At 38.5% G+C, this 14,735-nt stretch overlaps 1 protein-coding gene and 1 non-coding gene across 2 annotated transcripts; both read left to right on the forward strand.

The window, feature by feature from the left end:
* Window positions 1-1,566: 1,566 nt before the first annotated feature.
* LOC139701100 (zinc metalloproteinase nas-6-like) lies at window positions 1,567-13,591 on the forward strand. The gene is made up of 3 exons (XM_071599675.1): window positions 1,567-1,754; window positions 6,481-6,659; window positions 13,101-13,591. The coding sequence occupies exons 1-3, from the start codon at window positions 1,567-1,569 to the stop codon at window positions 13,589-13,591; spliced, it is 858 nt and encodes a 285-aa protein (XP_071455776.1).
* TRNAE-UUC (transfer RNA glutamic acid (anticodon UUC)) lies at window positions 11,128-11,199 on the forward strand. Its single transcript has one exon. It is a non-coding gene; the product is annotated as a tRNA-Glu (tRNA).
* Window positions 13,592-14,735: the final 1,144 nt, after the last annotated feature.

Below are 14,735 nucleotides of genomic sequence, written 5' to 3' on the forward strand. Positions count from 1 at the left end.
AATCAAAACATTATAAATCTAGCTATGTGTTAACGATGGCAGAAATTCGACCTCATTTAAATTTTTGCACCCTTAAACTTCCTTTAAAAATTATTATGCCATCAACAACATCGTGAAGAGCTAATGTCCCAATTCTTGCTGTTTTTACAGGGGCAGTAATTAAAATACGAAATAAACAAACGTAAATTGCTGTGTTTTATTTAAGGGCGTACGGAACAAGAGTTTCAGCATATTTTCAGGCCGGAAATAAGGAGATATTAACAATGCACCCTTGTTGATCTTTCTTTGATCCGAAGTGTCTGGATATTACCTAAGACCATGGGCGCCAATTCAACCTTTCGAGTACTGTAAAAGTCAAGGTCTAAAAGTTAATGTCGCATTTCACTTGAAGATTATTCTATAAGCGTAAGAAAGTGTGTTCACACGGCTAATTTATATGCTTCTTTCACGAGAATCTTCTTGTTTCTTAACAGGAGCTATACGGTGATGTGAAGAATCTTGTCGCCGACAGGAGTTTGCTGTGGCCGGGTGGGACGATTTACTACCAGTTAAGCAATGAGTTCAGCGAGACTGAAAAGCACTTAATCCGTACGGCTATTGCGGACCTTCAAGCTGTCACATGCGTAAGGTTCGTCGAAAGTCCGGGGTCGGGCGCATACATGCTCGTGAGGAACTTGAACGGGTACGTGCCATTTGTGATAGTCACAGTCATCACACTCGATTATATATATATAGTACATTACACTGTAACAAACAAAATAGAAACACAAAAAAAGGAACACTCACACGTTATTTCTTGATAATTTCGACGGAATTCTACTCCGTCTTCATCGGAAGATAGAGAAGTAATGCATTACATCATTACTTCTCTATCTTCGTGTTACGTCTACGAATATACACACGGTCACTTTTACAATGTACATACATGTATACACAAAAAGAACAGATGTGAGACATAATGCTCTTATATACAATGACACTTTAAGATTACGAACCACACCTTTACCATAACATAAGGGCTAGGTTCACACCATAGCTGAAACACTCCGTCCATCGCCGCACACCGTCCATAATCACGCACTCTTCAGTTTCATATACCGTTCAAAATCACACTCCGTTAACAAGTCATTCACTTATGTTGAATATAAAACTTCTCTCGCCGTCCACATAACATAAAAACAATATTTTAATAAGTAAAATAGTATAATAATCACTGATAAATGAAGTTTATCTCCCAGTGGCTGCTTTACACTTATTCTTAAAACTCCTAAAATTGGATGGAAAGGGCTCAACCAAGCCTCCAAAGGCCGCTGGTTCCATTCAAAAATACATCTGTTTAAAAAAGAGTATTTTTTCTAATTTGTTTCTAGCGTTCTTATTTTTATTTTGAAACTGTGGTCATTTTTTCTCTTAAAGTTTGGTTTTTCTATCACTTGCCGTAAATCTTCCCAAGCTTCATTTTTTAACAATTCTATGCATCGCGCCTATCCTACTCCTTTATATTATGTTATAAAGAGACGCAAGGACAACCAAGGCGTTGATTTCCCGTTATTTATATTTGGCAATATGTGCTTCATTCGAGAGTCGGGTGGCTGCTGTTGTATTGACTTGCCACCCAGAGTCCGAGTTCCAATCCCGGTGGTGAATAAGCTTTTTAAGATCCACTGGTATCCCGATCCCTACCTGGGGTGCCGTGAGGAGAGCGCTTCAGGTGGAACACTATATGCCGTCCGTCAGTTGGGATATGAAACAATGTGATCTCTTGGTGCTTTTCGCTATAAGATTAGCCTAATGCTGGGTTTCTCTCCAACCTTCTTCTCCCATTCCCTGAACATCTGACACCTACCAACAAATTACCCACCTATCTCTAATGGTCCTTGGTGGTCCCTGGTGGCCCCTGTTGGTCTCAGTTGTCAGTCACATCCCCTAATAAAAATCGCTACTATTGATATGTTACATGTACAGTAACTACCTTTTTATCTCTTCGAGACTGCACAAAATATCCGATGGTTATACCAATGGCCATCCAAAACATACGACACATATCCACGGCACAGGCATATGTTTAATTGATACACATGCATATATCTCTCCTGAAAATACTGAGGATCACTGTGTATTTCCTGACGTGGTATTTTATCACAAGCTAGATATAGTTGCCCCGGGAAAAATAAAAAGGGAGGTATTAAAAAACTAAATCTTGCCTCGAGTTTGTTTAACTTTTAATAGAAAACGGAATTATTTCAATTCATTTTATTTTCTAATAATAATCGCGAACTCCTTGCAATTGCATTGAAATAAAGCCATTTAGTATTTTCACATATATTTTATAGTCAACTAATAAATGATAAATTCTTCCTCGATCTTAATTTCGTTTTACAAGGACATCGTTAGGGTTCAATATGAACCATTCCTGCAATGTTACGTCTGAATCTACCCAGTTCATAATACAAGATAGGCTCGAAACATAGGCTAATGCCGACTGATGTCAAGAGTTAAAGGTGTATTCAGTTAAATGTAAAATGTTTTCTGTATTTTATATAATTCTAAGTACTTTATTTCTAAGTACATTTTAAACTAATATTGGCTCAGTATATTTCTAGGACCTGTAGAAAATGTGGGCGTATATATTGGCGAATCGATTGCAAGCTATCGTGATTTTTCGCATTATTCAAAGAACTTACAAACTGCCCTCAAGGCATTTATACAGACCTATACCCTCTGCATTAATGAGAGGCGGTAGAAATTATTTTATCAGAAATCGATGCGCATTTTTTTTCAAATTTATCGAGATATCCAACTCAGCTCGAAAAACAGTTATATTTTTTGAGATCGCTTAAAGAAACACCAACAGCTATTAAGTTTGTTTTGGCTATTGGAATAGCGGTAACCATTCTATTATTTTTTTCTGTCCGGCATCTGCGTCGACAGGGGGAAAGATTAACGTTCGCTTTTTGTGGGGTTCTCCCACTCACAATCAACGAAGTTTACAGAACAGCCACGCCCGAGGCGGGAACTTAACTGTTTCCTTTGGCCGGCGGACGCATTGCACAGCAAATAACCCTCGAGGTCACAAAACCTGAATTGAACACCACGAAACTTAGTTGGAAAACTATAAAAAACCGCTTATTGCAAATAAACGCTTATCGTCATTTAAACGCTGGGTCCACGGCAACGTCTGATTTAATTTACGCTCAGCCATTAGCAAAAGTCGGTTTGGCGTCCCTCGCGCGACGTCTGGTAGGACGAGCTTAAATTATTTGGCTTAGTTGTAACAAAGCTGCGGGTAAATATAGCTCGTCGTGAGTGGGGGGATGAGGGGATTCATCGGCACGGAAAGGGAAGTAATTAAACCGGTCAAAGGATTCCGATGCTCGGGGAAAGTTTAGTTGCGGTGAAATAAAGACAAGATACTCGCACTACAAATGTTGCCCCGTGCAGGAGACCTTTAAGTAGTTTGGGAGGAACGTGAAAGCATCCAAAGATCAAGAGAAAATTTGGAAGGAGTCATTATCAAGTCAAGGAGTTTACTCAACTGGAAGAATTCATGAGCTGAATTCATATTTGTTACCTTCGTCATTATAATTGTTAAATATTGTGCACATTCAGTTAATATTTATTGGTATTAATTTAGTTTAACGGCAGTGGTTACTTATATGGTTTTCATACACTCGACAACAAAAACCCAGCCAGTGAATTTGTTTCTTTCCTTCGATGGGACGTATACTTGTGCCTTGTTCATGCCTAAGAACTTTCGACTTCATGCCATGGCATTGTCCGGTTGGGGAGTGGTTCAGGAAAAGAAATATTCAGCGTCCTCATTCTTAAAGAATTTTATTAGTACTTTCTAAAGAGTTGAAAAGGTTTACATTCAATTAAGAATGCCAATTAACTTGCGTTGGGTAGATGTGTAGATCCTACGCTATCTGTTATTATCTTCTCATTATCCCGTTATCTCTTCCTCCACCATCCTTAATGCCCAAGGTATTAGAAAATGAAATCAATGGTTTTTTAGTTCACCATTAGATGTGATGAAAAATAAACTCATTTTGCTAATTCCTTTTAATCAGGTCGTTCAGAAAATAGAATGTAGCAGATAACAGAGACCCTTGAATAGAGAAGAAAAGAAGAGATTTTTTAAGGCTTGAGAACGTAGTGTAGTGTTTGTTTCGGAAGCCTGGATTTCGGAAGAAAAGGTCGTGTTTATATTTCAGATCTCTTACAAGAGGCAATGGATGTGAATGAAGATATGAAGTCATATAAAGGGAGCTAGAAGAACGAAGGAAGGAATTAGAGGGGGCTTTGGCCAAGGAAGCAGAGGAGTTGGATATAGGAGAGAGACTGAAGAGATGCAATGGTGTATGAGAGAATGAATGGGTGCACCGGGAAGAGAAAGAAAATAAACATTTTAACCTGCAGGAAGGTGAATAGAAAATTTGAGAAAGTGAAGTAGGTAAGGATAATGGTGGGTGAAGATGTTACTGGATTGTTTCAGAAGTGCAGTAAACGCTATGGTTGTGTTCAGGCATCTAAAAAACATACAATGAAGTGAAAACTACCAATACAACCACAGCTATCAATCCGAAGGTCAATTTGATAGAAGAGGGTAGAACTCAACTAGTACTAAGGTCAAAAGGGTGTGAAAACACGGGCACGGGTACCACAGGTTCCTCTCCCTTAGCTTCCGGCGGTTTCCCGGAAGAAGATCTGGTACCCAAAAAATCACACAGTTCCCGTGAAACTAAGGGTGCCGAGAGCCATACATGGGATTTGAACCCGAGCCTTTCGGTCAGTATTCCAACGTTCTAACCACTAAACTAACAAAAACTGTCAATGTGTACAAAAAATGTTCATCATCTGGCGTAATCATATTTTATCACATGAAAAGACATAAAGCATTTTTTGGCGTATTCAATGAATTATTCTATAAGTTGTCAATAGGTGAACTCATTCATGATAACAAAAGAAGAAATGCTGCACTTCATTAGAATGACTTCCATTTCAACGCTTTCGATTCAGCAGTGGCAATCAGTTATTCATTGCTTCGATTTTTTTTATTTAAAACGAAATTTTAGGAATTTTCCTAACCAATAAGGCCGTGCGTGACTAGGCGTCAGCTCTGATTTCATCATCACATCTCTTTGGAGACACTGGGTTTACACTTGCGTAGTAGCATTGCCATCGTAAAATTCGGATAAGGTTAGGCGTAGCATTTTGAGTTCAACAGTGGTACAACCTGGGAAAATTTACGCAAAAAGGAGAATTATTCGGGTTTTTTGGTGTCACACGCAGAATTTATGTCTTGGTTGGATACAGAGTGAGAAGTGCCATTTACCAGATAAGTAGCAAATGGACGGATTTTAGGACAGCTATTAAAGTATCTAGGACTTTTGAATGTAAAGGAGTACTTGTTTTAATGTCAGTAGATTCGGTGGGTTATATGGGTTTTTGGGAGAGAAAAAGTTAATTTTAGAAAGGAAGGAGAAAGGCATGATGGGAGAAGAGAGAAGATTGTTGAGAGAAATTCGAAAGTATGACGAGTGATACTGAGAGACAATGGAAGGTTGAAGACTGATAGAAGGGAAAATGCTGGAAATTTTAGGTAGAAGGATGAAGGAAAAGGCATTTTGGATGAAGTTAAGAGAATCAGAAAGTACACGAGGCTAAAGGAAGAGTTATTGTAATAGACAGTATTGGATTGGAAGGACATTTGCGTCATGATAGTGAAGTCTTAAAAGCAAATCTTGGAAAGAGGGTATTGTATGGGTGGAGAAACAACCTTAAAACGCTGGATTACGGTGAATAATAAATAAAATTTATTTTCACAATAGGAGGATTATTTGACCACCGGGAAAGGTGGGAGTAGCAAGTAAGTAGTAGAAAGTTGGAAGTAGTATTTAGAGATAAGACTGTCCGATTTCTTAACTTTGTTGGATGACAAAGTTTTTAGGGAGTCATTTTTTCCGATTTTTAATGCTGTATATCTTTTAGAAGAGCGAAAGTATTACAGTAGTGGTGGGGCGGATGAAAAGTTTAAAGGGAATGGAGCGTTCCGTTAAAGACCGGCGTCAGGTTTTGAAGTGGCAAAATTGTTGGTGTTTAATCGTTTTTTATGGTTTTTTTCATTTCATTGCTTCGGAATTAAGTATCTATATCGACAAAGTCGATAGTGGAGAGGCAGAGATTGAAAAAGGGACTGATGAGGGAAGGAAGAATTTATTGATGGAATTACTCGAATTTTTGAGGGCTGACTTCGGAGGAGGGTTTATTCAATATCGTTTACATTTGAAAAAATAAACGAAAACGTTGCGTAATTGTCCATTGCTCTTATCTTTTTAAATAAAATTTTTCTTTAGATTGCTGATATTTCAAAAATGCCCTCCAGTTCTTCGAAAAATTGGACATCCGGCAGTACTAGTAAAGGACCCTCCCCTATTTCGGATGGGCCATTTTTCATGCGGCAAAACTGTCCTCTTCCAGATGCGCCGCTCCGGTGGGCTACTATGGGATCAAGACGGACATGTTCCTCTCGGCCCATGGCTGTCGCTCTTGGGGCACCATACAACACGAGTTCCTGCATGCCCTAGGATTCTGGCACGAGCACACGCGACCCGACCGGGACAGTCATGTGCAGATCATGTGGCAGAATATTAGACCAGGTAAGAACGTGAAGAAGTGACACCGAAGGTAAATGAGAACGTGGTCATCGATGCAATGGTTGATTTAGAGAGGTCAGGGCAGAACTTACCAAAAGCTAAGCCTCACAGAAACGTTTAAAATTTCCGCGGGTCATTAAATTAATAACGGAACTGTTAGGATGTTTCCCGCAGCCATAAAAAATAATTAAAAAAACAATTGTTTGGCATCACTGCCGAAACTTCAGTCACTGTAAAAGAGACCTCCTGCACTTTTTATGAAACGCTGGGTTTTTTTTTAGCAAATATTGACGCTTAAAAAAAGAGAGTTGCTAAATTACTAACATTCCACATCCAATATTTGACAACGATTCCCTAACCCTCCGCGACAGTGAAAATAACGAGGACAGGGAACAGGCAAATGCCGCTATGAATTCTGAGGAAGTTACGTGGTAGGTTTAACAAATTGAGAATTGAAAAAAGTACGACAGAACAAATTGATTTGAAATTTATATGGAGCGAGATTACGCTTACTTTGGCTGCACGCATAGTGCCAAAAATCTGAAAGTCTATACGGCATGAAAAACTGTAACAAATAATTCATAGCGTATTTTAGAATCTTGTTGATTCACACCTAACCTTGCCATCTAATGAAAAACCGGCGCCTCATCCGCTAACAAAGCTAAAATTCTGACTAGTTACTAAACGAATGGGTGAATAATGAAAATTTGGTGATGCATGATAAAATTAATTAAAACATAAAAAAAAACACTAATTATCTTCATCAGTCATCTCGGTCCAATAATTAACAACTCCATAAAGAATAGCTTAATTTAGTAATTGAAAATAAATTAAACAGTCAATCGAACATAATATTTTAAAGAAAGTTTTGAACGGTCCCCAAACAACTTATATTATGGGTGGTAATATTAATTGTTTCAAACATCAACTCGTCCCCCTTTCGCTCTATTCGGTTACCCACGAGGTTCTAGTAGCTGGAAAAACTCACCGCTTGGATATTAGATCGTTTTATATCCGTAATATCCCAGACAGAGGTCAAAGGATCTCAACTTTCTAGTCTGCAACGCCACCATTTGAGGCCTACGAACAAGAATTTTACTGCTTCACCATTCTAATCAAAATGGATTGGCAAGGAAATATCGATTCATTTTGATGGCCAACATTTAATAAACATTACGTCCTCAATGAATTCCAATGAACACCAGTAATCAAAGTTTTTATAGTTTTTCTTAAAATGGTTGCTTAATAGTATTATCAGCTTGTATTACATGGTTTTCTACCGTTTAAGGTAGGTTTTGGATGAATGCAGATTGAGTACGCTTACATTTCCCAGTCTCGCGTAAGAAGACACAAATTTTTCACATGATAGACTCTTCTTCAATTCAGCATTCTTCCGACCTTCCTTCGTTCCGTTCAAAAAAGTCTACCCGTTTCCTCCTCCTTCTTCACTTGCCAAACGTTCTCGCCTCTATCACAGTCTTCAACATCCCATCTCCAATTTAAATATTCTGCATCCATATTTCCTCCCTCCTTTGTAGTTCTCCAAACAGGTATCTCACTTCCAACACAATCCCCAGCACTATTTGGTTTGTTATCCTCTCTCTCTATATAATCTTTTCCATCCTCCTTTCCACCGAACATATCAAAGGCTTCCAATCTACTTCTATTATCTTGCTTCAACGACCACGTTTCCTCGCAGTACAACACCTCGCTCCATAACAAAGTTTTAACAGGCCCTTCCTTTCGCCTCTAACTCAACGTCCCTCTTACCAATTCCTTCTTATTTATCAAAAGCTTTCTCACCTAACGCAATTTTTCTTATGATATCCACCCTTTTTTTGAAAATCTTGGTCCAAAACACGTCCGAGATACGCTAACTGTTCCGCTTGCTCCAGATTTGGAGCTGTGACTTCTAATGCAGCGATGATATGGTATTGCATAAATGTGTACTACGATAGTTCGGTCATTTTTTCAGAGAATAGATTATAGTTGAATCCACCAAACAGATTTATGAGAGGAAGGTAGATCGAGTGGCAAGGAGGGGGAGCACAGAGAAAGTCACGGGTGAGTACATATAGATTTCCTAAAGGAGACTCTACAGACGAGGAATATTAGAATGCTCAGGAAGAGAGGAGTTAGTATGCAAGAGTGTAGCAAGAGTATGGAGCAAGCGAAAGGAGTACTCAATGATTGGTTTGTAGTAGTAGTAGTAGTATTTAGAGGAGGCGACCGACAGCTGAGGTCATTTGCGCCATAGGGGATGGACAGGAAAGGATAAAGGGTGGAGAGAAATCCGGCGTCGGCATTAGCCTCCTCTCTTTACGAAAGGCGCCAAGGAGTCCGCAGCTTAACGTCCCATCCGACGGACTCAAAGTGCCCTCCACAAAGCACCTCAAGTAGGGATCGAGATACCTCTGAAATATATTCAACACCGCCGGGATTTGAACCCGAGCCCTCAGGGTGGGAAGCCGTACCGTTAACCCCCGCACCATCTCGTTCCCCGATTGGTTTGTATGGGGAACATAGTTAAAGGGATCGTTGAAATACCGAACTCCGGATTTTTATGTGTGCATATATCGAACTTCCCCTACTCCGAAAGAGAAGAACTTTAAGGTTATCATTCACGCACATGATCATTTCGAACAATCGCATTAATAATAATTTCCACTACCTAGCCTTTCTTTAATCGGTACTACCTCACCCACCTCACAATCGATGTTCGTTCGAATAAATAATGGAACCCTCTCGCGTTAATACCCCAATTCATGCCATTTATGTGCAAACTGTACGATGCAAGGGCAAACTTTCCTCTCAATTTTTAGCAGGATATTGAATAATATCGGAATTCTTTCTCATGGCGGAGCATATTTTTTCTCATATTTCAAAGACTCCAATTAATCACAGTTATTTTAGTGTTAGTATTTATTATAATTGGGCTTTGATGATGCAGAACCTCCCAACTTTGAAGACGGTGGGCTAATGTGTGGGTAAAGACACGTAAAAGTGGAATAAAACTCATTTAGATAGCTCTCATGATGCACTAAAGTTAAGATAAATCAGGTGTAAACTATCTAGAAACTTTAATTCGTGAAAAACATTATAACAAAACTTGGGGTACATGATTAGTGCCTGGGGTCCAATTAAGGATACGTCATATTACGGCATTGATATATATATATATATATATATACATATATATGAAAAATTATTTTTAATAAAAGTGATTTTGTCAGGGACAAAAAAAAGGTCATGAGGAATACTATGGCACTACATATCCTAAAATCACTCATTTGAATAAAATATTATTTTACGCCTCATTCTGTCACTCTGTCTTCATTCCGTCCAATATTCTCTCTTCCAAACCTCTCTTTACCAGCGTTCTCCTTTCTGTCAGCCTTGAAAATTCAATTGCCTTGTAATGTGTTCTACATCCGATTAATTTGCCTTCTTTAGATTTCTTACAAAAACTTCCTCTCTTTCCTAATTTCATTATTGCTGGGGACGGAGAAGATCGGAGTAATAGTAAAGAGCAAAGGAGATCAAAATATCCATGTTTTTGGGTGGATTTCTCAATTTCCAAAATTGAGAAATTCACGACGGGTTTTTGAGCGTCGAGAGCGCCCGATAACAAACACGTTCCGTTGAAATGAGACGACTTCCTAGAATGTCTCGCGGACCAATCGTCGTTGTCACGAAAAAAGAAGTCGGCGATGTGATTTAAAAACGCATTGGGTGGTGAAACGTCGCTCTAAAAGTACTTAAACGATTAAGTTCTCTTTGTCTTGACCATCGTGCGTGTTATATCGTCGGGAGACCATGTGGTACGATTGGTTAATAATCTCCTCAGGCAGGTGATGAGCGATTTCAACAAGCAAATTAGCTGAGGCATAACAAAAAGTGTTTTGAAACGATTCCCAAACGCCTCGCGGTAGTTAAGTGGCTGTAAACAGGAAACAAAAATTCTGCTACGCGCCTTGATGTTGGCATGAAACCATTCATTGTAAATTATAATCGTACGTATACAGGAGCCAATATTTGAAAATTATACATTAAGGAAAAAAATCAAGAACTTCATTCTTATGGAGTTTCCAACTCTCTAATTTCCCTGTTTATTTATTGACTTTCTATAATATATCGGTATTAAGGAGAAAAATAACCATGACGCATTTCAACGAAAAATATTGGAAAATTGACTAGGTACTGAGGAAATTAAAGATATATGATATATGTGTAACTCCAAAATTCAATTTCTTCAGAATAAGATTAAATAATAAATTCATAAATGAGCACAACAACTTCAGAGGCACAGAGCTACATTTATAAATTCAAAAATATCCTCGATCAAACAAAAAACATATATCAATCAAACGTAAATCAAACCATTAAATTGACAATTGTTTTGAGTTAAACATAGGCATAGCTGCCTATCAAAGGTATGTTTTATAACGTTTCTATCGCTTACTAAGACGCGTCCCATGTGGTCTAGTGGTTAGGATATCTGGCTTTCACCCAGAAGGCCCGGGTTCGATTCCCGGCATGGGAACTTTTTGTCTATGGTGGCGGGGTGACGCTTTCACCTGCCAATCCAGAGGTCAATGTTACCTATCGTGTAAAATTCCTTTTTTATAGCCTTGTTCAGTTTTTTGTACGGTCTATTTATCTTCGAAACGCTATTTTCTTCCTTCCTCTACCCCCATTTACCTAACATTCTTCTGACTTGCAAAAATTTCGCAGTAAATACAATCATTCGCTTTGTCCGGGACTCGGAAACAGAGGTTCTGGATTCGAGTCTCAATCAAGATGATTGAATCAAGGGACCGATCACACGTCCATGGAGTTACTCCATTGGAGTTACCCCCTTATCTCAACTAATTCCGTTGATATCAACTACTTTCTTTAACCCCGCAAAGGAGAAGAGGCGATCCGCATTAATCATATTTGCCATCGTCGATTGCGGTGCAGCGCGCGTGGCCCCATCCGTCTTGGCCAATGGCTTAGATGCACCCGAATTACATCATCAGGTGATGATGATGTAATATATCCTAATAATGCCTGATGGCCCGATGATGATGTAATATATCGAAACCCGGTCGTAAAATAAAAAAAAATCATCAAGTGGAAAAGTGCTTCGATCAGTTATTCATTATGTTCGACTTCCACCATATCACGGCTAAAGCTACTCAATTTGTGCTAGAAACCATCTAAAACTTATCTTCGATAGGTAGCAATACCTATGTTTAACTCAAAATAATTCTTAATGTACTCGTGATTGGTAAATTACGTTCGTTTGAAGAGAATAATTTTGAATTTATAAATGTAGCTATTTCTAAATATTGTATTCATTAATAAGCTTACCATTTTAGCTTGTTCAAAATAAATTGAATTTGAAATTTCATAGATATAACAATTATTTCATTTTCCCAGCGCCTGGTTGACCGTAGGCTTAAATACAGATTAAATTTACTGCGTAAATTTGAGGCAGGTTAATTATCTGATAATATTAAGGACATATTACAAGCCCCCACTTACTATGGAAGATCAGATCACCAACTTAAAATCAGGGAGATTAACTGTAGAGCGGATAAATTGAAAATGTCGTTTTTTCCTCCAACCATTAGAGATCATAATAGACATGACAGTAATCATGTCGGAGATAATTAAAATTGGTAGTGTATATATTTGTCGATACCTTGTATGTTTATTTCTGCATGCTATTCTTTTATTTAATATACCCATCTTTTTAATAGTTCTACTGCATGATTCTAATGTACGCATCCTGTTATTTAATATTGTTACATGTAAGTACTTTTTTTCGTGTGACTAAGGTTTTTCGAGGGCATGAAAAAACTAATATTTGTGCAGAGGTAACATGATTTGGTCATGAATGTGGTTTTGTTCTAGTTTACGGGTGGAGACCTAACACCCTCCGCCACACGCCCTTGCGGTTGCTGATGAGGTATTTTGAAGATGTAGTCAGTTTGCCAATATTGTTCATTAATAAAGGCGATGATTACCTTTTCCTTTGTGAATGAAAAATTCTTAAAAGTTATAATTCAACAGGGAATTATGGCGTAGTCGGAAGTTTTAATTCACTGTGTTGCCGGAAAGTAATTTAAGGTAGCTGCTAATATGGGAAATTAATGGACCATTGATGCTTATCTTATGCATCTTTATAATTTTTAAAATATACCGGTGTCAGTATTACGTTAACTTTAAACTCTTAAATATTTATAGCACTGCTCTTATTTTGGTTTAATACAACACTTAATTGCTTGACATTTTCCCCTATAATTTCAATTCTTATTTCTAAAATCATACTCACAGATACGGGGTCTAAATTGTTGGAGAATTTAGGGATCCCATTCTAATTCCTCCAACATACCCGAAAAATGAACACGATACTCCGGGGATTGATTTGACACTGCTTACCTCTCGTTTTCCCAGGGAGGACAGGAAATTTCCTGGCTCGGTCGCCCATCGAAAGTCAGTACGAGGGGATGCCTTATGACTACGGAAGTGTCATGCACTACCGCGCGGCGGCTTTCTCCCGTGATGGTAGCCCAACCATAGTGCCGCTCCAAGCTGGGGCGCAAATCGGCCAGAGAGTCCGATACAGCATGATCGACCTTGCCAAGCTGAACCGCCTGTACGGCTGCGGCGATGGCTATTACTTGGCCAAGGGGTTGTACGAGGGTGGTGAAGAGGTGGAAACGGAGAAGAAGGAGCCGGGGAAAGAGGAGAAGGAGGAGGAAGTAGAGACGGAAGAGAAGAAGGGAGAGGTCGCCGAAGATAAGGAGGGTGGAGAAGTAAGTGAGGTGGAGGTCGCAATCGAGACTGAAGGCGAGGAGAAGAGGGGTGAAGGAGTCAAGGATTCTATTTCGGAGGGGGGCGTCCGGGAGATGACGGAGGAAAAAACGAGTTCGGTGCAATATTGAAGTACGTGGAAGCGTGATGATGAAGGATGATATTGATCTTCCTATTTGAAGAACGCTGAAGATTTAGAATGGTAAGTTGTGGTGTGAAGTAAGGGAAGGTGGAAATAAGGCGGTGGTGGTGGAAATGCAAAAAAACGGACGTCGGGATGACCAATGCTCCATAAATTCATACATTTCCGACGAAACAAAAAAAAACAAACATCAATTCTCGTAAAATTCAGAACTTGGTAAAAGTAGCGGTACATTATCAATAAACAAGCAAGGATTCATGAAGAAAGGTGCGCGGTTTTTTTGAAATTTTAAACTTAAAATAACATTTACATCAATATTTCTTAATGTGATCATGTAATGTGCCCTGCATTGTATGTTTCCTACTGTGAACTATTCAGAATTTGTAAAACGTTATCCACCTCTGCTCTGACTTCTTTGAAATTATTCACAATGGGAAAATTCAACTGTTTCGAATTTGAATATTACTGAAATTTTTCAATAAATCTTACTTAGAACATATTTATTTCGTTTCGGAATAATAAGCTACACCAACTATTAATTCAAAGTGGCTAGCATGGTGACTTAACCTCAGAATGCACATTAAAGTGAAAAGGTCTTTTAAAGAGATGAGAGATTGTGTAGTTTAAACTAAAAACGTTAATCTCTTTCTACCATAAACGGATATGTGTGGTTTCGTGATAAATAATTCAGAGACCAAAGGGTTAGACTGTTGTCAGAATAAAATTCTGTCAGCTCAATTGATTTCCCCTGGGTTTTGCCGTGGGCGTCAGAACACTCGATTACCAATGACACAAAGGTTATGAAGAAATAATACGAAATACGTATGTATTTGTATTTTTTAACTATAGGAAAAGGGAACTTATGCACTTACCGTACTTCTGAATTTAAAGAAGCTCCAAAAGGCTCTGCATCAATCAAAAATACGCCACATCATATTTGGGAAAATGACACCTAGCTTAATAAATATGTTTTATTTCCAATACGACCTCTTTTGGATATTCGAGAAGTACGGTGAGTCATGAACAATATTTATATGGGTAAAATAACTTGCGTAAAAATTAAAGCATTAAGAATATACGTATCAAAAATGTGAACACGCATTATAAGTAGTACGTTATATTTCTACACTTAC

Source organism: Hetaerina americana, unplaced genomic scaffold, assembly GCF_022747635.1.
Source record: "Hetaerina americana unplaced genomic scaffold, ioHetAmer1.1.p SCAF_11, whole genome shotgun sequence".
NCBI classification, from domain to species: Eukaryota; Metazoa; Arthropoda; class Insecta; order Odonata; family Calopterygidae; genus Hetaerina; species Hetaerina americana.

Coding starts and splice junctions, on each gene's coding strand:
- LOC139701100 (XM_071599675.1), top strand. CDS start 1,567: ATGTGCTTCATTCGAGAGTCGGGTGGCTGCTGTTGTATTGACTTGCCA. Junction 1,755..6,480: donor CAGTTGGGATATGAAACAAT/GTGATCTCTTGG, acceptor GTCCTCTTCCAG/ATGCGCCGCTCCGGTGGGCT. Junction 6,660..13,100: donor GTGGCAGAATATTAGACCAG/GTAAGAACGTGA, acceptor TCGTTTTCCCAG/GGAGGACAGGAAATTTCCTG.